Source organism: Odontesthes bonariensis, chromosome 20 (assembly GCF_027942865.1).
Source record: "Odontesthes bonariensis isolate fOdoBon6 chromosome 20, fOdoBon6.hap1, whole genome shotgun sequence".
NCBI lineage: Eukaryota > Metazoa > Chordata > Actinopteri > Atheriniformes > Atherinopsidae > Odontesthes > Odontesthes bonariensis.
Window position 1 is genome coordinate 25,413,204 of NC_134525.1, and position 24,979 is coordinate 25,438,182.

Consider the following 24,979-nt stretch of genomic DNA (forward strand, 5'->3'; position numbering starts at 1 on the left):
CGGAGTGTTCGCTGCGGAGGCCGCCCAATCTGCTCGTTTATTGGTCAGAATGTTGTCAAAGCGTGCTCAGAGATGCAGCCCTGCATTTTTATTGGCTGGATTTGTTGTCAATCATCAGCTCACGCCTGGTCTTAAATCCGTAACGCTGCCGCACGACAAAACAAAACAGTCATACCTTGGAAGAATAATTATTTGAGAAATGGGTGTTGTTGACAATGGTTGTGCGTCAGATTGTTTGGAAAATAAATTACTTTAGTTATCTCAAGTGAGGTATTTTCAACTTTGGTTTTAGTAAGATATGTCTGTAAATATTTCATTCATTAGTAGCTTATTTGTTTCTGATAGAACAAGATTGAACTAAATTTGTTTTTGTTTTTTTAAATAAATGTTTTATTCAATTTAATTTTGTCGGGAGTGGACAAAGGTGCAATTTGGGTAATTTTGTCAATTTTTAGCCAGCTTGTTTTTTCTTTTTTCCTACTGCAGCTAAAAAGTGGTGGCACATCTCCCCCTACAGCTCACATTAAGGTAAGAAATGACAACTGATCGATGACAGGAAACGGGCATTTAAACGGGATGTGAACCGATGCGGTATATTTCAATAATTCAATACATGTCTTGAAATACTTAAATTGCTGTGTGCAATAGTTAAGTGATTCGATTAATTCGTGAAATGATTAATTTACTAATTATTTAACTAAACAGCAAGCATGTAGGTGAAGCAGTGACAGAGATGCAGTGACAGTATGCGTCCCTGTTCGTGCCTCTCCGTATGTTGTGTATCAAAATGCTGAGCCACAGTCTCTTTTGTCTTCAGTCTGGAGTGAGATGTATTGTCTGTGAACAATGGAGCCCAGCAGCCCTCATCTGTCATCTACTCTCTCCAAACCAGTACCTCTAAAACCTCTTTAGTCTAATTTAGATCAACAACGGGAAATATACAGTTAAAAAGTCTTAAAAAGTGTAAATTATCCTAATAGGATAGCCATCATTCACCAACGTTGGTGAAGTGATTATAGAGATTTTTATAAGCTAAACTTTGTGGGGGAAATTTTGGGTAAAAAAAATTAATATAAATATGAACGAATTTATAAATGTATATATAATTAATATAAATATAAAAATGTGATCGAGATATATGTGAGTAAAAATTAATATAAATATGAACGAATTTATAAATGTATATATATAAATATAAAAATGTGACAAATACATTTATATATGTATATAAATATACATACATTTGTAAATATATTTTCGAGATTTTAAAATAAATATGCTTGACTGTGTGTGCAGTCTGCATTTGTGCATCCATTGTTTGCATTTGTGGATCCATTTTTTTGCTCTCGTGTCCATGGCGTAATTTTGACACACTCCTACTGTGCTGCAAGATAAACAAACAAATGCATGCCGATTTGAATGTGAACAGCGGCACAGCCCTCTATTCACGGAGCATCCACCAGATGGCAGTGTGCAAGGCACAGGGCAATGGCAGTGCCTTGTAGTCCAAGACAGAGGCTTTGGACGATCACTATGGAGTCGACAAGTGGAACAACTGGATGGGTATGACTAGCAGTTTAATCATTTATAACTTATCCTAAGTCCCTTTGGCAAGAATGAAAGGTAAAATGTAATGTAATGTATACTATAATCCGCAATTTTTTTTTCTCATGCTTTGAAACCTGCAGCTTATAACATAGTCCAGCTGATGTTCATTGTGTTTATTTGTTATCTAAATGTTCAGAACATATGATCAATGACGCTAGTCATAGCAGCTCTGCTAGCATCAATAGCTATTCTGTTGTCAGAATGCTTTCTCCCACTGACCTAGAACCTGAATCGGAATCTATCAAAGATTCTCTAGGTTCTATCTACTCTGATTCTATCTATGTCAATGCTATATGCATTAAACTTATTAGTCCAGGGTTTTCTTCATTAAGACTGGTCTGGAGCTAGCATTATAGTATACATTACATTACATTTTACCTTTCATTCTGCCTAGGATTTAGGAAAAGTTATAAATGATTAAACTGCTAGTCATACCCATCCAGTTGTTCCACTTGTCGACTCCATAGTGATCGTCCAAAGCCTCTGTCTTGGACTGCAAGGCACTGCCATTTCCCTGTGCCTTGCACACTGCCATCTGGTGGATGCTCCGTGAATAGAGGGCTGTGCCGCTGTTCACATTCAAATCGGCATGCATTTGTTTGTTTATCTAGTAGGAGTGTGTCAAAATTACACCATGGACACAAGAGCAAAAAATGGATCCACAAATGCAGACTGCCCGACTGCACACACAAAGTCAAGCATATTTATTTTAAAATCTTGAAAATATATTTACAAATGTATGTATATTTATATACATATATACATTTATGTGTGTGTCACATTTTTATATTTATATTAATTATATATACATATATAAATTCGTTCATATTTATACTAATTTTTACTCACATATATCTTGATCACATTTTTATATTTATATTAATTATATATACATTTATAAATTCGTTCATATTTATATTAATTTTTTTGACCTAAAATTTACCCCATAACACTTTGCCTGCGATGTCATTAAATAAACGCTAGATGTCAGAAGTGAGCCACTCACTGCCTGCCCATCACTCTGAGCCTTTAAACCGCCTCTTACTGCAGCCTATAAACCTTATATTTGCAGTGTTTATTTACAAAAATCCGTATTTTCCTCGATGAAACAAGGTGATCTCGGGTGTGGGATCCTTCAGTTCATTGGTAAACACTTTTCAAGCAACTTTACTCTTTTCTGTGTCTCTCGGATGTTTACATCGGAGGTGGAAGAAGGGAGGGAGGTGGGAAATGGGGAGGAAGTCATGTTGCCAGGTTTGTACATAATTAACGTTAGTAGGTAGATCGCATTTGGCGCTGATCATCACCTCACCCACTTCGACTTATGATTTATGACAGTCCTTACAAAATAGCCTACCTTAATGAAGAACATGCCGGAAAACATGCCTTTAAAAATCAGCTTTAATTTGGAAAGATCGAAATTGTTTCTCGCGAGACTAACATTGAAGGATTAAATCTTTTTTTTGTCTCGCCAAGTCTGCTTTTGACATTTTGTCATCATTAATTTGCTGCTAAAATTAGAGTAATTTCTAATGTAAATCAACAACATCTAATTTCTTCGCTGTTAAATGCTTATCTGTGGATTAACAGCCCTTGAATTTGAAGGGGTCCCCATATTGGTGGATGTCCACTGTCTGGCAACCCTACGCAGCTCAACTGCTACGTTTTTGTATGTTTTTAGACAGCGACTCGGCAGTATGTATGAGTGGGAGCTTGACTGAGTGGGGGCGCTCTTCCGACCATTACTGCTGATAGGATTGCTATACTTATAAGCTAGGGTGAAATAACAGACGAATTCTGTTCGCTGAATCAACAAGAAAATATAGTATTTTTATCAGTCTTTCACATCCCACTCTAAACACACTAACACGGCATTGATGGTAATGTATGCAAGGAAACAACCGAGACTCGGCGATGGGTAAACATCTTTATTTATATTACTTATTCTGATTTTCCTTTTCCTCGTAGCTACGCTTTGACAATCCGCCATTTTTACTGAAACCAAAATAAGTGTCTGGAAACTTGTATGTTTAGCAGTTGCAAGACTTTCAACTATTTCTCAACGCTGACATTTAAAGCCTCATATTTACATCTGTTTTCTCTCCATTTACAGGTGCGACCGAAGAGATTCACAGCCCTATCAGGTACTTGTTAGCAAACCGTAGCCTGCTAACTTGCTAGCAGCAAATAAGATTAAAATGGACACTCTAGTTCAGGCTTCTGGAGAGCACAACGGGCCCCAGTTAGTGCGGAAAATGACACGAAAAGTAGTTGGAGTTTCGTTTAAGAGAACTCCTTAAGCATGGTAAATGTTTAAGATGTAAGTAATGTGAGATAAAGGTAGCATAGCATGATTCAATTCGTCGAATTAAACGGTTTTGGGGAAGGTAGAGGCGAGTTGTATTGCGGCTCAATGCTAATGGTAGCTTGGCACTTTTAGCTTGCTAGCTAGCCAGCCCGATTAAGGCCTGACCGCAATCTGTCATTTTTAAGCCAGCTACGCTCTTTTAACATTAGAGTTCTCGTAATGTAACTCGAAGATTAATGTGCTAACAATTGAAATTAAATAATACGAAGTTATTAGCACAGACTCAATATCTGCATTTGACATTTTGTTTGCCTCCATTATCAGACATTTAGAAAATACATAATTATAAGGGCACGAGCTGGAAGTATTGTAACGACTTGTGTGTCAAATTGAAAATACAATATGAAGAACTAAGGACTTAATTCGCTGCTCTCACGTCAATACTGGGCTGCATAAATCAGGAAAAGTTCAACCAATTAATTTCTGCAACACTAGAACTCTCATCCATAGTAGGTGAGCCTTTTAAAGGTTGTGATATTTTGCTATACAATTGATTACTATGAAATTGATGTAGTTGATGAGATAACTGCCTTTTCTGTATATGCAAGACTGTCGGTTCGAGTCAAGTGGTTTTTATCAGGTTGACTGTGTCCTTTCTGCTTCATATTGAATTGAAATTGAAAGATAATACCCCAAGAGGGAATTGTGTTGTTGTGATGGAAATGTAATAATGATTAGTAATCATTCATCAGTTTAAGAAATCTACTTGAAAAAAAATCAACTTTTTCCCCCTTTTACTGAAAAAATGAATGTCTCAATGATGGTGTGGTACACAGCTTTGTAGCTCAACCCATGTTTGTGTGCACTTCATAATCATTTAAATGCAGCCAATCAGATGTTATGGCAGGTGTCTTCGAGAGGCAGAATGGAGTACAGCATGTAGACAGAAAAAGTGGGATTGAGGAATTCTGTTTTTATCTGTGAAGCCTATTATTACTCTAGAATTGTATTAGAATTAACAGCGAGGGGTCTGATATGTTGTTAGTGGTCTAAGAGACCCTTTTAATATCCAGGAATGAAACTATAGTAATGGATAAGTGAGGCGTTTGATTTGTGTCTACAGACTCTCAAATACTCGTCCAAGAGCCATCCAGGAGGGGACCATCGACATGAAAAGACACGCGACTCAACAGACGTCACTCCTCCCTGCAAAATGCTCAGGAGGTCTGACAGCCCTGAAAACAAACACATTGACAGCACCGGGCACAGCAGAGCAAAAGTTGTCCACACACACCGGGCCAGAGACAGGGATGGAGGTGAGATGGGTTTGGATAAAAATAAGCACTTTCATTTTTAGGTGTACACAAGCCAGAGACCAAGGTCTTGTTCTCTTTCTTGTTAATGAACTGGGGTTTTTTTTGTTTTGTTTTGTTTTTTTTACAACGTGGAGCTTAAACTTTGAAACTTTTATTTTTATTTTCCACTCTTCAGACACTGCGCCGCCTGATTCGTTCATGATTATGCTTTGGATCAAATAAGTGCCGATTAGGTGTAGCAATCAGCTTTTGAGCCAAGTTCTATCTCACCGAGATGCATTCGGTGTTGATTTGCAGTGTCGGGTTTATTGAACCGTTTTTGTGCTTTTATGCAATCACAGCTACAAAGAGAAAAGTTTTGTGACTGAGATCCAAATCTTATGCCATACATTGATGAGACAAGCATTCAGAGGTTGGAAGACATATGTTAGGAGTACTGGTGGTCTTTTTTAACTTAGAATTCCTACCTTTTCTGATCTATGCTTCTTGATTTTTCTATCAGGCACTGATTGTTATCAGCTGATATAAATCCTAAGTAATGTGAAAGGTTGTCACTCGGGATGGTTCAAAAGGGCCGGTTGTTTTTATTGTCATTGTAAATGGAGAGGAGAGCTTCACCATCTCAAGCAAAGCCAGTTCAACAGTAACATAAGAGCTCAGGGCTGGAGGTGGTCAGGAAACTATTGTTTATTTGGAATTATTGTGGCCACTAATGCAGGTCAGCTCGCACACAAGCAGCAGGCAGATTTTGACAGCGAATTAACCTCGATGTGTAGTAATGATAACTTCACTAGACTTACCTACAAGCTCCTGTGTTGAGTTAAATAAACCAAACTAACATTAGTCAACCTAAAAGGAGCGATTTGTAAATGTTTGAACCTGCCGTCAGGGTGTTTTTTTGTTTTGTTTTTTAATTTTGTCCCATTGCATAAAACCCACAGGAAAATGCTTCAGTTTTATTGCCTCAGTATAATTTATTGTTACCATCACTGAACTTTAACCCTTGTTTGTATTCTATAAAACGTGACTTTCTTTATTCCACAAGAAAACTATTCTTTAAAGCTCTGAGCTGTTCCCTATGTAAAAAAACAAAACAAAAAAAACAGCCTGCTGTGGTTTAAAAGAGGGACACGGTGCACATAAATCATCATACCCTGTTATCCCTAACTGTAATATTTACCACGGATAGATGTTAAAGATTCTATAAGCCGATTTCTGCTCCCAGCGATCGATGAGTGGCCCCCAAAAGTCATCATTGGAGCACTCTTTATTTCATTTTAACTAGTGCATGAGTGATTATTTGAAACATTTCCCATTTAGTTTTTCTTTCCACGATGATGCAGGCATAAGAGCACGAAACATTTCTCAACTTGATTGAAACGGAATTAAGCAGCGGAAGCCATGTTTAGGGTGTTGTATCGAAAGCTGTAATTATGATGAGCAGCTTTGTCTGTCTGTGGTGCACTCATCACTTTTCTCTGGCAGAAAAGCGCTAACAGGGCCCTCGGAAGCACTTTCTGCCAACATTTTCGATGCAGGCCTTTTTTTTTTTTCTTTTCTTTTTTTTTTTTTTTTACACGTAGCAGTAGCCGACCCCTTTGCCATGTGTTATCCTAAGCTTATTTGTCCCAATAATTTGTTAAACGTTGCTTATTTCACCATGAGTAGCAGACAGAGGACGCTCGCCCTCATACTGGCTGCTGAATGAGCTCGTCCTAACTTGGAGAGCTGAGAGAACCCACACGTGCTCGCTCAGAACACCCAAACTCCACACAGAAGGGCCCAAGCCAAGATCCGAACCAGGAATCTTAAGCTGTAAGGCAACATTCCTAACGGCCACGGTGATACCGATGGCTTTCGGAAGAGAGATTTTCAGTTTTGTGCACTCTAAGCAGCTGCACAAAGAAGGTGCAGTGCTTTGAAAAAAAGATGCTGATGGCGCAGCACTTCTTCTATGATCTCTGCTCATCGAGATCTATTAAAAACAGGCGCTCAGAAAAGACACCGGCTCTTTGTGGTATATGAGTAAAACCTTTTCGTTTTCATCACAATGTTGCATTACTGTTTTTTAAAGTAATTCATTTATGACACCTGTGATATCACCGCTTACACAGACAGGATTTTACGTGAGCTTGAGTGGATCGTTTCATTTTATGGTGAAATCTGTTTTTGTGCATAGGTGGTCGAGAAAAGCTCTGGGATTTCTGTAGGTTATCAGTGGTTCTCTTTAATCCAAGACAATACAACAAGGTTTGTTCATTAAAACCTTTAAAACTCGGATAAATATGAAGGAGAAAACCGTTTTAAGTGAGTTTGAGTGAATAATTTCCGTTCTGAGTTGAGTCCGTTGTTGTGTCTAACTGGTTGAGAAGAGCTTTATCTCGGGTTTGTGGAGGATAACGGTTAGGGTGCAACGGATCAAAAAACTCACGGTTCGGATCGTTCCTCGGATCAGAGTCACGGATCGGATCATTTTTCGACAAACATGTTTTGTCTTTTTGTTTATCAACACTTTTAAATTATTAAATTGTAATATATAAAATCAACTTAAAGTGCACAATTAACATCTTCTTTTCAACATAATCAACATAATCAAAGAAAAACAACTTAAAGTGCAACATAAAAAGGCATATCTCCTTAATGACCATTAATTCACAACTTTTTTCTTCTCCTGCTCATAAAGATCTGGCACAATCTTTTCGCTGAAGTGGGTGCGCGACGGGATGTCGTAACGTGGCTCGAGCACGTTCAGCATGTGTTTACAGCCCTTGTTTTGCACAACTGAATATGGCCTCATGTCTGCACCTATAAACACACCGATAGCGTTTGTGATCGCTTTAGCCCGGTCGGATTGTGAAGGAAGGGGCTGCTTAAATGCCGCAGTGATGAGCGGTCGTTGAGCCGCTTTCGGTTTCACTCCTGTCAGTGAAACACCGGGGTGATGTCGCTGCAAATGCAGACTTTTACCCAGAGCGTGGAAAGTAGCTCTGTCCCTGGAACTAGCAGGAAGGGTAACGGCTGTGTGAGGACTGAACATGCATAGATAGATAGATGGATACTTTATTAATCCCGAGGGAAATTTAAGGATCCAGTAGCTTGAACAGACACAGAATACATGCGCACAATTTATTTAGTTTTTTTCATAAATCAATCCGCGGATCATGTGTGTGCCGAACCGAAATAATTCATCCGAACGGATCACGGATCAATGATGATCCGTTGCACCACTAATAACGGTGGTTCTTTTTAGTCTAAGACAACACAACGAGGTTCATCATGTAAATAGATATGAAGGAGGAAGCATTTTTATTTTTTGCCAACATGCCAGCTTAACTGGGTTCCATTTCTAGCCGACTTACAGTAATCGGGTGATAATCTAATGGTGTTCAGTTACAGGTCTCTCATGCCTCTGTACACAACCTGGTGGGCTTTTTAAACGAGTGCCCTTACTGTTGCCATTCCACTCGCGCTTGCTCAGTATGTACAGCACTGACTCAGTTGTGCAAACATACAATTATAATATTAGTTATACAATTCTTATATTAGTTATTAATATTATTATAGTTAAACTATTCAAAACCAAAATCTCTAAGGCTACGTTGACACTGCAGGTCTTAATGCTTCATTCCAATGTTTTGCGGAGATCTGATTGATTTATTTTATTTTTTTTGCGTGGTTGTTTGCATTACAATTTAAATGCGAGCACCATCAGACTCCAGTGAAGTCTGAAGTGACCCGCATGAAGACGTGAAGCCGCACGCTGCGTTTTTACAGAAGTAAATATGGATGCTACACATGTCGGCGTGTGTATCCGCTCTGAAGCTGTTGTGCAATCTGTGCCGACAAATATATGACCAGTCATAAAGGGAAGAAGACAAATCACATATGGGTCACAAATGGACCAAAAACGGGTCAGATTTGGGCCACTTTGTCTGGAGTGTGAATGTAGCCTAATTGTAATCACATTTTCCAAATAATAGTCTGGACTTCTGTACATCTAAATCATGTATTATGCTATGAAACCACAGTTGGAATCGCTTTGCTTCGTTTTGAATGCTTTCCGTGCGGCTTGGCAGCCACAGATGATGAGACGATGCTTTTCTGTGTCGCATCGGCTCGCATTTTCCTGCTTTTTGCATAGTTGCTGGGGTGATGCCTTTTCAGGCGGTTAAACACATTAGTATTAATCTGTGCTTCTTCACCTTTACTGAATCCAAACCACTTCCACATCGCTGACATAGTGGGACCTTTTTTTTGTCAACTACTTCGACAGTTTGGGAAGATAACACGAGTTCAGTCTCGCAACCGCTTTCGAAGCTCGCTCCCACGTTTCTGCTCAGTTTTCTTTCTCTGTCCGCTGGTAGGTCATTATATTTTCTTTTTCCTTTTGGGTTTTCTTGGCAGTTAGCAACCGACTTAGAGGCACATTGCCACCAATTAGTGGACTGGAGAGGGACACACAGTTGGCTCTGTTGATGGATCGACTGAAAAATGCCTCATGCTGAGGACAACCGAGATTGAAGCAAATGAAATCAATCCAATTTTCGAAATAGTGTTTTATCGCACAGCCCTAATCTGTAGTTGTGCATTTGCTGTATTTTAAGCAGGGCTCCAGACTAACTGTTTGTGTCGTTTGCACTGGTGCACCTCACCTTCTTTTAGGTGTTCTGCCTCAAAACTTGCGCCTTGCCTGTAGCTCCACAATGATATCATTTAAGTGTTACTTTGTCTTCTACTCAATGGCAGTTTTGTAAAGCGACAGGGAAAAACAAAACAAAACGTGTAAAAACTGAGATATTTGAGAGGGAAAAATCATTCTATTTATAGGTTTTTATCCACATGTAGGCCTATTTAATATTTATGGGTGATGCTGTTGGCATTTGCAGTGCGTCACATTGGACGTTTTGTCATACCGAAGCCTTCAAATGCACATATCTTGGTCTTCATATTCCACTTTGTTCAGTGTCCGCAGCTTGTCTGTGCTACATTTTCTTTTACGTACGATATCCCCTCTTAGTGAGTGGGATCGGCTACTTTTCAGCACGGTGTGTGTGAAGCTGCTGTAACACAGGCAAAAGACGTTTTTTTTTTTTATCCCAAGCAACTTACAAGTGAGGACTATGTGGCGGTATGAAGGAGCTGTTGCACTGAATGAGTTTGTGACGGGCTGTCAGTCCAGAGGGCTTTTGATGTCTTTTACGACAGATCATTTACGACTTTGTTGATCTCTGGCTCTCCGGTCAACAGAGACGTGAGATCAATCAGATTGTATCACCACAGGTTTTATTGCCACAGGTTTAAAAAAAAAAAAAAAAACCTGCTCATGTAATCATTTGTATCAATATGCAAACGTAAGATATGGGATTTATGTTGTAAATTGTCTGCTTGACTTTTAAACGTCACTGTATCAGCTCGGCTCGATTGAAACCTTGGGTGAGGGTAGTATCAGATGGTATCAGTTACGTATCATACCGTATCATACCGTATTGCACCAAGTAATAAAAAAAAAAGTGCCATTACCAGGGACAGTGGAGACGGAGGGCTGAACTGTTTCCTACACTGATGATGTGTAAGTCAAAGCTTTCTCAGCCGGGATCGAGGATGTGTGTTACGGCGAGCACATTTTCCAGTTGCTGCTGTGTGCCTGCCTTGAAAATGTAGTTGCACAGTCTGAAAGAGCAGTCTAAAAATAAAACTGAATGGTTGCAGTCTGGAGCCCAGCGTGGCCTTAAATCACTCGTTACATCTGAATATGTGACGTAAACAGAGGTTTTGGTCCCAGGCTGGTTAATCTGTGGGGATGATTCGCTGTAATTGGTTGTTAAAATGATTGGCAACACAATTGTTGTTTGGTGGGCTGGGACATTTAAAAGCCCTGCTCAAAAAAGCCATTTTCAGACATGAGATGCATAACATTGATGGTGTTGTCCTTCTGCCAAAGTGGCATTCAGGCTTTAGTCACTTTTGCATCAGTGTTAATCCCACGTGACTCAGACTTTCTTGTGAAAGTGTCAGAAAGAGCCACTGCACACAGCATTTGTCATTCATTCAAGACTACATGCAGTTTAAAGTTCTCAGAAATTCACAGTTTCCTCAACATGTCAAGTGCACAGTGGTTGTGAGAAACATAGCAGTGGTGGAAATAAGAAGCTGAGAACACTACTTCCAGGGGTGCTCGAGTGGTCCAGTGGTAAGGAGCACGTCCCTTTTCCAGCAATCGCTGGTTCGAGTCCCGACCGGGTCGATCTCTCCTGCATGTCGGCCCCCAGTTTTTCTCCCCTCTTTCTCGTCTTTCTCCACTGACCTGACCATTAAAGGTAAAATATACGGGAAAAAAAAGAAAAGAAAATATCACTTCCTTCATGGTAGTGATATTTTCTCTTCGCTGTTGAGCGACCACTGCTACATACCTGCACTCCGACAACAGAATATCAATGAGCAACAAATGTGATGGTTAGCTGGGGAAGCCACCTCTACAGCAACACACAAACCTGCTGATCCTTCTAGAGTTGGTTTTCTCATTGCATGGTGTTTTTCAAGCTTACACGCTGCCATTGTGTTAAAACAGTGGTGGGAAATATAATAATAATTCAACTTTCTTAGTAGGGCTTTCTTTCAATTATTGGCTTAGATTAAATGAGAAGAAGACTCGCTGCAGCAAATGATTGTAGCTAGCATCTTTTTAGGTGTAAAGTTGCAATAGCCTTCCTTCTTTCACTCAAATCATCTGATGAGAAGCAAATTGAACTCGCTGCTGCTGTGCATGCCTGTCGCCGCGTTGTGTTGAGAGTGATATGATCTGACATAGCCAGGCTGCCGTCGCAAAATGTTAGGGAAGAACACCAGAGGTTAGACCACACAGGACACCTGCACTTTAAGGTGCTACCAGATTAATGGAAAGCCCTTCATGTCTTAAAGGGGCTTAGGTTCTGTGGAGAAGGAGCTCACTGCGAGTGCCCCCCTTCAAGGCCGCAGACGAGCCTGCGAATTGAGGCAAATTTCACACAACAAGATTTTAAGGGTGATTTTTGAAATTGCAGACAGATTTTGGAGTTTGCTGACAAATGGCCCAGGGCTGAGGCCAATCCGCATTCAACCATCACCAAGTGCTATTTGTGAATGCTCCAAAGACGCGGACGCATTGCAGAATCTGACTAAATATTTGGCGTATGTGATGTTTTTGGCATCAGTTTGGGAGGAGTTGTGGAGTGAATCGTCATTTAAAGCGGGTCCAAATGAGTGGACAAGAGAGATGGGGTCAGGGCGGCGCGAGGGGGGGAACTCCAAGCAAACCACAGAAAAAAACTCAAACATTGCTGTGAGCATGGCAAAGAAAGTATTGTCTTCTTGGACTCAGAAAATGTCTTCATTTAGCAGAATTAGAAGTTTTGAGTGAGGACAAGAACACCCATGCCTTAAAAGCCGCCACTGTTCAATATCCTATTTTTAGAAAGAAGCAGAACGCCATGTATAAAGACTGAAAGAAGTCATGGTCACCAAATCTGAAAAGTACTTGTGGTAAGGAAATTCCACACGTATAATTGCGATTGCATGATCCTGCTGACCTTTCCTTTATCAGTTCCAGTGAAGGTTAAATCAAGCACACATGCACAAGCCAGACCTGACCTGTATGCTGCGTTCTGCTTGCTCTGTGATTATTTTCGATACAGATACATGTCGTATTCATATCAACAAATAAGGAGCCTCGAGCACTGTGTTGTTGAGAAAATGCGTCCATTTTTGCGGTCATTTCTGCTTCCCGTGCACGCTCCCCAGTCTTCACATTTCCAGCCTGGAGAGCGTATTTCAAGCAGGAAAGCTTCCCGCTGTAATACGCACATGTGAACAGCATATCTGGGAAAAGTCCGGACCAAATTGTTGGCTCTTTCTCCTGAAAAGAATCTTGGGTATTAACACACTTCTGTCACCAGTTGTCCAATCAGTGATGTCACATCCTGCTGCAAAGAACAAGATGAGGTCAAAGTACCGATCACAGAGGCGCATGCTGGGAAAAATGTGTTGTCGTTTATTCTTTTGATCGGTAACAAATGGAAAATACTGAAGTGGCAGAGGGTCATTGGCTCAGAGAGAGGCACCGAAATGCTGAAATTAGATGTTTTTATTTTATTTTTTTTAAATCGTGGTCTGACTAAGAGCGGCTGGGGAAAAAAAGAGTGATTATGTAGAGTGTGGCTCACACTGGCTGATGTGCCGGAAAGCCAGCGCTGAAGGTGGCCGCCACTTAACTGCTTTTTTTTTTTTTTTTTTTTTGTTACAAGTGAAATGGTGAATTTACGCTGAGTGAGCAACACTAACTGTGTTTCTGTTTTCATAAAGATAGCTTTGCATAGACATGGCACAATGACCAGAGTGGAATTCTGTATAGATTTTGTGGCTCCTCCTGCAGTCTCACGCTACGTTCATTTTTATAATAAGGACAGCCCACTCATTTAAGCTTTTTGTGCATGCTGCGGGCCGTGTTATTATTGAAATATTTATAGCATGCCTAAGCCTGAGGAGACAGACCGGCTTGCACAGCAGCTCTTCCTGTTTTTCAAATGCAACTGCCAAAAATCAAGAGGTGCACAACCAGCTGTAACCACACCAAAGCACCCGATGCGCCAGCAAATGCGAAATCGATTATGGTTTAGCTTTGTCTCGAACTTGTAGCACGATGTTGACGGCACCTTGGCTGATTTGTTGGGCCGGCGGTATTTTCAGCTTGTATGTTTTATGGTGAAAACGGCTAATGATATTCCTCATGGTTGTTGTATTACCATGACAATACTTAATCATGATGATATCATATTTATTAATATTGATATTCGCTTTACTCAACAGATGAAACCCATTGTGTGCGTTTAAAGTTGAACATAACAATACAACACGTGCAACGTTTTTGTTCCACTTGGGCTGAAATCAATGATTCTAAAATCCGGGTATCATTTTGCGTTGGCTTCGAACTTTTCGATCACGTGCTATCGATGCAGAGTCGTCCAGGGCCGCATCGAAATGCATCTTAGAATGAAGAAATTGCGGCACCTCTATCATTCAGACACATGTTGCATACCCACAACAGAGATGGAGGGGGTCACGCCATGTGGGCGTTATTTAACGTCTATGAGTCACCATAGCTGCAACATGTCATGTTGCTGTCATGACTCATGTTAGCCTGAAAAGTGTGCTGTGGTTGTCTTAACCTGTGGGACATTCACTGTGATGGTTCCTAACTCAAACATTTTATTACATTTTGTTTGTGCAAGAATTCAATTTTATTTATATAGTACCGTATTACAACAAATGTCACCTCAAGGCACTTCAAAGATGTACGGTAGTCCAATTCAAGCCATTTAGAATACAATTCACTATAATACAATCGTAATCCAATTAATTCATTCATACATAGAAAGCCCAGCTAAGGAAACAACCAGATTGCACTGAAACTTTTCTTCGTTCCAATCCCCCGTCCTGAGCGTGCACACAGACTGTGGAAAGAAAAAAAAATTCCCTTTTAACAGGAAGAAAACTCTAGCAGAACCAGACTCGGGACGGGTGGCCATCCGCCTCGACCATCTGGGGTTCAAGAGGACAGGAAAGAGGGGACAACAAACACCGTAACACCAGAACAGGGGGGCCCCCCTGAGAAAGAGCCCCCCAGCAGTCTAGGCCTATAGCAGCACAACTGTGGGATGTTTCAGGGTCACCTGAGCCATCCCTAACTATAAGCTTTGTCAAAAAGGAAAGTTTTAAGCCTAATCTTTAAGGTAGAGAGGATGTGTGCCTCCTGAACCCAAACTGGCAGCTGGTTCCACAGAGAGGGGCCTGATAACTGAAGGCTCTGCCTCCCATTCTACTTTTAGAAGCTCTGGGAGCCACAAACAGACCTGCAGTCTGAGAGCGAAGTGCTCCGTTGGGAAAGTGTCCAACTATGATATCTCTAAGATATGATGGAGCTCGGTCATCAAGAGCTTTATATGTGAGAAAACTCTGCTGTTAGTCCTCATCAGAACTGGCTGCAGCATTTTGGATCAGCTGAAGGCTTTTCTTGACTTTCACCGTCTTCGTCACTAATTCATTATATCAGACAGGGGAGAGGGTATTAAAGCGGAACTCCGGGGCATTTGAAGCGTATTTCCATTGCTAGAGGTTGTCAAATACTGCCAGTAGGACACAGAGAGATGCGTATCTGCGCTCCCTGTGTGAAGATCGCTCTGTCCGCACACCCTGTCATGCGAGGCTAATACGTGGTGGCTAAGGGACAAGCGCTAACCCTTCCACGTAAAACAACAACTTGCACACTGCAGAAACGTCACACCACTTTATAACCCATCCGACAATAAAGTCACAAGCCTTACCATCAAAACCATATGCATGGTTCTCACATTACTGGCATGGGGACGTTACAAAACAACTTTATAAACAGCAATTCACTCACCGGCTGGTTGTAGGCTCGCGCATGTGAAAGCCCAAAAGAGTCGATGGAGGATAATCCCATATACAAAACAATTATATTCTCTAGAAAAACTGCGTTCAAGTATTTAAAACATTACAACAATACATGCCCAGTAATATTGTTGTAATGTTTTAAATACTTGAACGTAGTTTTTCTAGAGAAGATAATTGTTTTGTATATGGGATTATCCTCCATCGACTCTTTTGGGCTTTCACATGCGCGAGCCTACAACCAGCCGGTGAGTGACATGCTGTTTATAAAGTTGTTTTGTAACGTCCCCATGCCAGTAATGTGAGAACCATGCATATGGTTTTGATGGTAAGGCTTGTGACTTTATTGTCGGATGGGTTATAAAGTGGTGTGACGTTTCTGCAGTGTGCAAGTTGTTGTTTTACGTGGAAGGGTTAGCGCTTGCCCCTTAGCCACCACGTATTAGCCTCGCATGACATGCTGTGCGGACAGAGCGATCTTCACACAGGGAGCACAGATCTGGACCTCTCTGTGTCCTACTAGCAGTATTTGACAACCTCTAGCAATGGAAACACGCTTCAAATGCCCCGGAGTTCCCCTTTAAAGGGAGTACATCCTAGACCTAATATCAAAGAGAATGCAGTGGAATGGGAAAGTTTGGATGAAGATCATATGACACAATAAGACGGTTTACACCCTTTGTAATTCCAGAGAAATACTCAGTTCATTTTGGTCATGTCACTTTCGAGCAGGAGCCCCAGAAAGAGTTCTGGGGTTGAACAGGTTCATGGGAATATGTTACGAAGTTTAAGGAATGTGATATCTTGAAGCTGATTTCTAATTTATTTGCATCTGCTTGTTCTGTTGCAGGACCCAGTTATTCTCCACAAGAAAATTCTCACAACCATAGTTCCCTTCATAGCTCCAACTCACATTTTAACCCCAGCAAGACCTCAGACACAGTAAGTACTGCCTCTGCCGGAGCATAAACATGTCATGTTGTCCAGCTGTTTAGATTTTTACCTTGACGAAAGTATAAGTTCTGTATCTTTTTGTTAGAAATATTAAAAGCATTGAGTTTGCCTGGATTGAATGCCAGATTAATTCATTCTCATCACAGTTTGCACTGTGATCAGTTTTAGTCCTTATGTCAGTTTAAGACCAGTATAAGTCGTTTCCTTGCCTCAATTGTAGTGATATCTTTTTTTTTTTTTTTTTTTTTAAATCCCCAGTTACTACACAAAAGAAAGACTTAAAGGGCGCTTAAACACGATACAGACATGAGGTTACTTTTTAGAATTCTGAATGTACACAGTTGCATGCTGGAAAGGAACTCTTTGGTGTTGTGAAACCCAGTCAATACGCCGAGGCAATCTGAAGCTGTCTTTGAACCAAGTCTCCCCTCAAATCCAAATGTAACCCTCAGCTTTCATCCCAATAATGCTTGTATATTTTAGATTAGATTACAAGCCCTTGCATCAGATACTTCCGCACACACACACACACTTTATGTCTGGTTGGCCTCTTGTTTCTAAACATGTGTTCCTTTACCCAGCCTTATGAGCCTGGTGACGACTGGTCAGAGCACATCAGTTCCTCTGGAAAGAAATACTATTACAACTGTAGGACGGAGGTGTCCCAGTGGGAGAAGCCCAAAGAATGGCTGGAGAGGTAGCTATGATTTCTATAACTAAAAATACTCTGTGTTACATGCTCGATTTTAGCCAAACAAGTGTTGTTTTGATGCATCGATGGCTAATACCACTGTTGTCTCTGTGTAACCCAGAGAACAGAGGCAAAAAGAGGCAACAAAGACTGCTATTGTCAATAGTTTCCCCAAGGACAGGGACTACAGAAGGGAGGCTTTGCAGGCAGCGGCGACCCCTGGCTTTTCTGGTCCTAGTAAGTGTTACCTGTACCGTTGCAACACATCACCGTGCTTGGATAGATCTTACCGAATCACACGTTTTGTTTGCATATTTTTACTATTATCATTCCGTGCTTGGTCAGACCAAAATTGTAAAGTTCCAAACTGATCAGCAGAAAACTACTTGCCAAATGAAGATAACGGGGTGTATTGATGTTCTTACCAGACCACGCAGCTTCTCTCCTCCTTTAGCCTCTGCTTTCCTGCACATAAGCTACGTGTTGACATGAGACTGCACAAAAATGCACTTATATGTGCCAACTCAGAAGTTACTCACTTTCAGAGGCAGCAAGAAAACAGGTTAGCCGTCTTATCACAGACCCAACACAGTTGAATCAGGCTACCAACTGTGGTCATTCAAATTTAGAACTATCAATTAATCTGACATGTGGGAAGAGTCACACAAAAAACACACCCTGGCACAGGGAGAACATGCAAACTCCTCATACGAAGGCTCCCACTGACATTTGAATTGGGAGCCTTCTTGGTGTCAAGCAGCATCGCTAACTATCACACCACCATGTCACAATTACTATTGGTCAGAAATCGGCACACAATTTCCCAATGAGCCTGCTAATTATGTAAATTGATGTTAACAGGAGCAAAGGTTGTGGCAGTTTTTAATCCCCGATCTACATCCATCACAGATAGGTTGATGATATGTATACTTCAAAAGGATGATTAGTGATTTGATTGTTGTAAAAGGGTTTTCTTTTCAGGTAACACTGACTTTTGCTGAGCACTCTTGGTTCAGGCTACGGCTACACGAAAATGTTTTTCACTGTAAACAATACTTTTTCTTATCGTTTGGCTGTCGCGGCCACACGGATCCGGCGTTCCCACTACCCCAAAGCGATAGTTTTTGAGAACGGGTTCCAGAGTGGGAGGATCTGAGAACGGTTTCGTTTCCATTGTTACAGAGAAATTTCCATTTACATCTGCGTCACACCCACATGGCTAACGCTAGTGACGTATACACATACGTCAGTGACCAGAACAAAAAGCGGCTTCCATTCAAAATCCGGAAGAATAAGACGACACAACAAGGACAGATAGCGATCATCATGGACCCCACAACATTGATAGCAGCACTGCTGCAGACACTGCTAACTACAGCGGCGTTGTTGAAGGAACAACGTGAGCTTCGCGCTGGTAGAAGTAGGGGCGTACACGCATGCGCATTGCTTCTTCTATTGTTCTGGTGTAACCGGTGGGGGTGGCTTACAGCGCACCTAGAGGTGGTTCGTGTGTACTGCATCGTTTTCATCGTTTCCATGAGGACACAGAAGCTTCCCCGTGTGGTCGTAATAATTTTCGTACCCGTTTTCAAAAAAAAAACCCTCGTTTCGTTTTCGTGTAGCTTCAGTTTGCTGCTGCCAGACACTGAAAGGCAGGGGTCAGGGGGAGCACTTTGTTGGTCACAGTTGTCATGACATGTAGTTTGTTTCTTGAGATTTTGTCAATCTCAGCGCTTCAGTTCTATATGTTGACAACAAAAGCACTTTCACAGCATTCGCTGCAACAGACGCAGCGCATCACATTGGGCATTATATTGCGTGTAAGTCATGGTAACTGTATGAACCAATCTCTCGCAATGCATACAATATGACCTTTTTTATTTTCACTTGGTTCTGACTCTAAATCTGATACTCAGCCAGGGTTACTCTACTGAGTTGCCATCTTTCCTCTGCTGCTTGATTTTAAAAACAGAATTTCAAGCCCTGTTACGTTATGCAACTTTTCATGTAATGTCCAGTCTCACTCCAATTGCAAATGCTCCATGCACACTGCAGAAATATGATCTCTCCTGTTGGGAAAAGTGAGCAGTGTGTGAATGACTGCTTATTGTGACAGTCCGGGAACTAGTACTTTAAGCTCCTATGGCATGAAATTTTCACTTTTTAAGGTTGTTTAACATTAATATGAGTTCCTCTAGCCTGCCTGCGGTCCCCCAGTGGCTAAAAATGACTATAGACCTAAACCATGCACTGGAAATTATTCTCCGCCTTTGGAAATGTGACCATGCAGATGGCCTGATCGGGAAAGCCGCCGCTTATGATGTGTGCCCGCTTATGACGTGGAGGTTGTTTCAACCCAGAGCCAATAAACTGCCTTTCCCCGCCCACAGCTCTTTGGCCAGCTCATTGCGCTGTATATGGATGTAAAAAATCTGTTTAGAGCTTCTGCATCAGAACCTCTAAAGAGCCAGTGGACAGATTTTGTTTTTTTCTGGGAAAGTGACGACAGAACCGAAGAGATTTGTGTGTGCGCCAAATATTTCAACAACGAATGTTTCCAGAACTTGGGCTAATACCGAGCCCAAGGGAGAGCCCAGACACCCTGCGGAGGAAACTCATTTCAGCCGCTTGTATTCGCGATCTCGTTCTCTCGGTCACTACCCACAGCTCGTGACCATAGGTGAGGGTAGGAACATAGATTGACCGGTAAATCGAGAGCTTCGCCTTCTGGCTCAGCTGATTTATTTATTTTTTTTTTTTTTTACTACGACGGGCCGGTGCAGAGCTCACATCACTGCAGACACAGCACCGATCCGCCTGTCAATCTCCTGCTCCATTCGCCCCCTTACTAGGGGAAGGATCTCATTCCCGAGTAAGTAATTTAACGCTCTATTATTGTGTTGCTTTCCTGTGTGTACAGTATAGTTACATAGCTTGTTACCACAGGAAAGGGTTTGTATCGTTAGCAGCTAACGTTAGCTAACGTTTAGCTATGCAGCTAATAGCATCTGCAAGCTCTTATCTCTGCCAACTGGGCTGTTGGAGGTGTTTGCATGCCCATGAGATGGTTAGCTTGCTCATTTTAGACCAAAACCCCCGACTTCAAGCTTCCTGAAGAAGAATGAATCTGCAAATTCAGTGCATTTCATCAGGATAATGATTCATTCATGGTTCCAGTCAAAACTGGCAGTCTGTCTGTGTCATTAGCTCTGCAGCTAATAGCTCGGTCACTGTCGCTAATGTAACAGTAAATAGCATGAGGTATGCAAGTGGACACCTCATTTACTGTAACTCGAGTGTTGTGTACTTATTTGTTGTTTTGATAGCCGTCCTGCTGTTGGTGTTAAGGCGCGTACGATAATATCTGCCTTTCCCCTGATTGAAATGACTCGTGCTACGTGCATCTTTGCAAACCAGAGCAATCAGCTGAGACTGTCAAAATCCTCACTCCTACTTTCCCCTTCACGCACGCCTTTTTTGCTGTGTCTTGCGTAGCACTTGCTTGATGTTTGACTGTGTTAGGAGAGTTGTTCAGTAACTAGTTCGTCATATTGTCAAAGTAAGCTCATATAAACATGTTTCGCTAGTTTTACGGCATAGGGCTGCCGCACCATCTACGTGCCATAGCGATTCACAAAACATTTGCGCAAGGTACAACGGGCGTAAGTAAGGCCACACCCCCACTAAACAGCTCATTCTGGGGATCCTAAGGAAAGCTCATTTTTGGGACTGGCTGTAATTCTGCACCAAGGCAGAATTTTGGGGGAAAAAAACTCAGATACAGTATTAGGGGACCACTAAAGCCTATAAAAATACACAAAAGCCTCCATTTATTTCCATGCCATAGGACCTTTAAAGATGGAGCAATTGCTGGGCCAGCTATAGTTTGTCATTTGAACGTGGAATCGATCTGTGCAAGTCTGGTGCGGCCCTAATCAGTTGGTGTTAACAAGGATTCGATCAAAACCCCTTTAATAACAGAGTTATTCAGGATGCTGTTTGATTTAAAACAAGAATCGAAGCAGTCGTTCATTGAACAAAACTTGAGCCTCTTTCACATAAGCCTTTTCCAGCTGGGATTGGTGCGACTTTGTTGTGCATTGTGTCATTTGTGAAAGTACAGAGGCGTAACGGGGGCTAAAGTTGATCTGCCGCTGATATGCCTGAAGGACGTGGTAACAGAGGCCAATGATCCTGCCTGATGCGTGCTTACACACATCAAACCGGCATCACAGAACTTGACGCTTTAAGCAACGGTGCCATCCTCACTCGGCTGGTTCCATGATGCGAGCTAGCTGGCTGTGTAAGGACACAGTGATCTGATGACCTTCTGTCTGACAGGAACAGAGATCTTCAATGGAAAGAAAAATGCTAATGATGCTTTGCATCCATATTGTTCTGTTGATAGTGATGTTAGCTGTGTACACTGCACAGAAGGAAGCGGTTATGCTCTATTCAAATAAGATATGATTGGTGTGTTTGTTTTTAAAGTGGATGATATGCTGATCTTGTACCTGTTTGGCAGTGCAAAGATGCACAGAGGGCTGCTTTCTTAAACAAATAATTTGATTTAAGACTTTAGCAAACATTGTTAAAACTTTCTACAGAGTCACTACTTTATGTTTAGTGTCAGTAAGTTGGATAAAGTGCATCTGTTGGGGGGCCATAAATTGATAGTATTCGTCTGGTTTAATGTGCTGCATCTGTGGCTTATCTTTGCTTTTCATGTGTCACAGACTGACCGGGAACAGGCAGCAACGAGTCGCACAGTGTTTGCTGTCACCTGTAGGAGATGAGTTGAAGAGTTGATCGTATCAGGAAAAGACATAAACTAGGTTGCATTCCAACACTCCTTACTTTACTGAACACAACTAAGCTTTTGGGGTAAATGGTGCAGCTTTGCTCTGATTACAAACCACTTCTTCAGTCGAGTGAAAAACAGCTGTTCTCATCACTGCCTGTCACCTTGAGTAGTACGTTGCTCTTAATGTGGAAGGTATTGGTCACAAAACTTGTAATTCACCAATGCCAAATCAAGAATCAAAGAGGTGTGGGTGTAGAACATTATTTTGTTCTACAGGGGTGAAAAATTGCACCAGTCTGATGTGTTCAGACCACACTCAGCCGACAACCTATAACGAAGTCGCGTGGTTAGCTCGATAACGATGAGCTCCCTGCTACGAAATGCTTGGTGACTTCAGCCAGTGCTGTTTTATTGCTATCTTTCTGCTCGTGAAGAGCAACATTTTTGACTGTTCGCCGTCCGACTAATCGAATTAGCCGTGCACATCTCTAGCTGCAGCAGTTCTTTTAAGAACTATAGATATAAAATATAGACAGGATATAGGTCCATGATTAGCTATCTGTCCAGGATAAGTTGTTTTTTAAGTAAAGGTTTAATTGCGGAAACATTAAAAGCTGCATTTAAAAGCATGTAGTAGGTCTGATATGCAAGGTGATGGGTTTTGATGAAGCTACTGTTGTTAGCTTGGCAAGCTCAGCGGCATAGAACCAGCAAACCTAAAATGTATTCTAAAGCTACTTTTAAAGCTATCTGCACTTGATGATGCTTCAGAGTCAACAATGGGAAGGTTGCCATGAATTTCCTCTCTAATGGAAATTGATTTATTTATGAAAAGACTCATTCTGCTCTTTCAGTGATAAATAATAAGCAAGTTCCAGTTGCCATGTCCAGTTCTGTGTTATTGAACCGTCTTTCCAGACTAATTCTTCTGAAGTAGTTTAATGCCATTTTCTTTCCAACCTTCATGAAGTGTGCAGGAAAGCTGCAAGTTAAACAAAGCATTGTGTGTGTGTGTGTGTGTGTGTGTGTGTGTGTGTTTCATATAACAGCAGATGGATCCTTTTTTCTCACCATAGAATCGGCTCAGACTGAGAAACCTTCAGCGGCCCTTGCCTCCCAGTCATCATCCTCAAGCTCAGGCAGTTTGAACCCCTCATCGGGGCCACCTGGATCATCGGCTTCCACTGTGCCTGTGTCCCCGGTCCTTCAGTCCCCTGCTCCTCCGCTACTACAGGACCCCAGCCTACTCCGCCAGCTTCTCCCAGCACTTCAAACTGCCCTCCAGCTCAATAATGCCAGTGTGGACATGGCAAAAATCAACGAGGGTAAGAAAAAATGCAGATTCAAGCTACACTTGATACATGATACATTCAAGTCCATCATGTCCATGATAATTTGGAAAAAAAACGTACTCTCTGATGGGTTATGAAAACATTTTTCTAGCTGCTAAGGCAGACTTGATAAAAGTGAGGTGAAAAGCAGGTGTCATTGAGGGATGAGACAGTAACTGTGTGATGTGGGTTATGAAATCCATCCTGTGGAGATGTCATAAGTAACACCTCACAGCCGATAGAAGTTACTGTTGTGAGAAAATGGATAGTTTATTTTGCCAGTTGTGTGTATATAGGATAAGTTGAGCAATAGTTTTTTTTTTTTTCCAGATTACCACACTCAGTGGGTCTACATGATGAGATTAATTCCGTTATAGCTATAGTTGGATTATGCTCCTTATTTGAGCAAGGGCAATTATCCTTGGATATATGACGGTGAATGAATGGAATCATAGGCACAAAGCATGTCATACCCTCGGGTATGACAGGTGGCGCGGTACCCATTTCAACTATTACTAATAGAGCCACTTCCAGTTGACCCCTTCAACACCACCAACACCAAACTCAGGCATTTGAGAAAGATGGCGAAGAGCAAGATGAAGCTATGTCCCTCTACATTTCGTTTGTGATAATAATAATATATAAGTTTTATATAGCGCGGGGAAGAGGAACATTTTATCAGGTGTTGTAGGTGATTTTGAACAGGTGGGTTTTTTAGCTGGCTTTTGAATGAGGGGAGTGTATCGGAGTTCCGGATGGCGGGGGGCAGGGAGTTCCAAAGGGTAGGGGCAGCGATGGAGAAGGCTCTGTCCCCAAGGGTGCGGTACTTGGTCTTGGTGATGGGAGTGAGGAGGTTTGCATCAGAGGAGCGGAGACGTCGAGTGGGGGAGTAGCAGTGGAGGAGGTTTGCAAGGTATGGAGGTGCAAGGTTGTTGAGGGCTTTGTAGGTGATGAGAAGGATCTTGAAGTTGAATTCGCTGTTTTATTGGAAGCCAGTGAAGTTGATGAAGGATGGGAGTGATGTGTTCTCTGGAGGGGGAATGAGTGAGCAGTCGGGCGGCTGACTTTTGAACATAGATGAGCTGAGCTGAGTGATGAGCTGCTTATTGCACAAACACGATGCACAACGGCGCATTCTCCATCGCGTTGTTTGTTTCTTTCCGACGGCGGCGACAACAACAGTAATATCGTCTCCTTTGACTTCCGGGTCACGACCCCGGGAAAAAACCTCGAGCATGCGCAGAACACAAAGTCCAATTCACCACGTGCTTCAACGTCTACAAGCACGTTTAATTTGACTTTCAACCGAGTTATCCCGGGGTTTTAATCCGACTGCGAGTAACCCCATCCAATTTTTAGTCAAACTAAGATATATACATGAACTTAATAACTCTTGTTGTAATTTAGCCGTTCATCCGATTCTTTCAGTGCCATGTAACCCCACTGACTGTCATTGTCAGAAATCAGAGACTGGGGATCCACGTGCCTCTGTACTGAGGATTAGTGAATGTAACGGCATCAGTA

The 24,979-nt window shown here is 41.7% G+C and overlaps 1 protein-coding gene across 5 annotated transcripts in view; it reads left to right on the top strand.

Moving 5' to 3' along the window:
* Window positions 1-3,283: 3,283 nt before the first annotated feature.
* Window positions 3,284-24,979, top strand: part of waca (WW domain containing adaptor with coiled-coil a) — a 31,944-nt gene continuing 10,248 nt past the window's right edge. For 3 of the 5 annotated variants that reach the window (XM_075451995.1, XM_075451997.1, XM_075451996.1), the window contains exons 1-7: window positions 3,284-3,526; window positions 3,722-3,752; window positions 5,040-5,232; window positions 16,526-16,617; window positions 17,211-17,326; window positions 17,442-17,557; window positions 23,174-23,449. In XM_075451995.1, coding sequence (XP_075308110.1) covers window positions 3,486-3,526; window positions 3,722-3,752; window positions 5,040-5,232; window positions 16,526-16,617; window positions 17,211-17,326; window positions 17,442-17,557; window positions 23,174-23,449 — 865 coding nt within the window. In that variant the 5' untranslated portion in view covers window positions 3,284-3,485. The remainder of the gene's footprint in view (window positions 3,527-3,721; window positions 3,753-5,039; window positions 5,233-16,525; window positions 16,618-17,210; window positions 17,327-17,441; window positions 17,558-23,173; window positions 23,450-24,979) is intronic. The other 2 variants (XM_075451998.1, XM_075451999.1) reach the window with 1 other exon arrangement.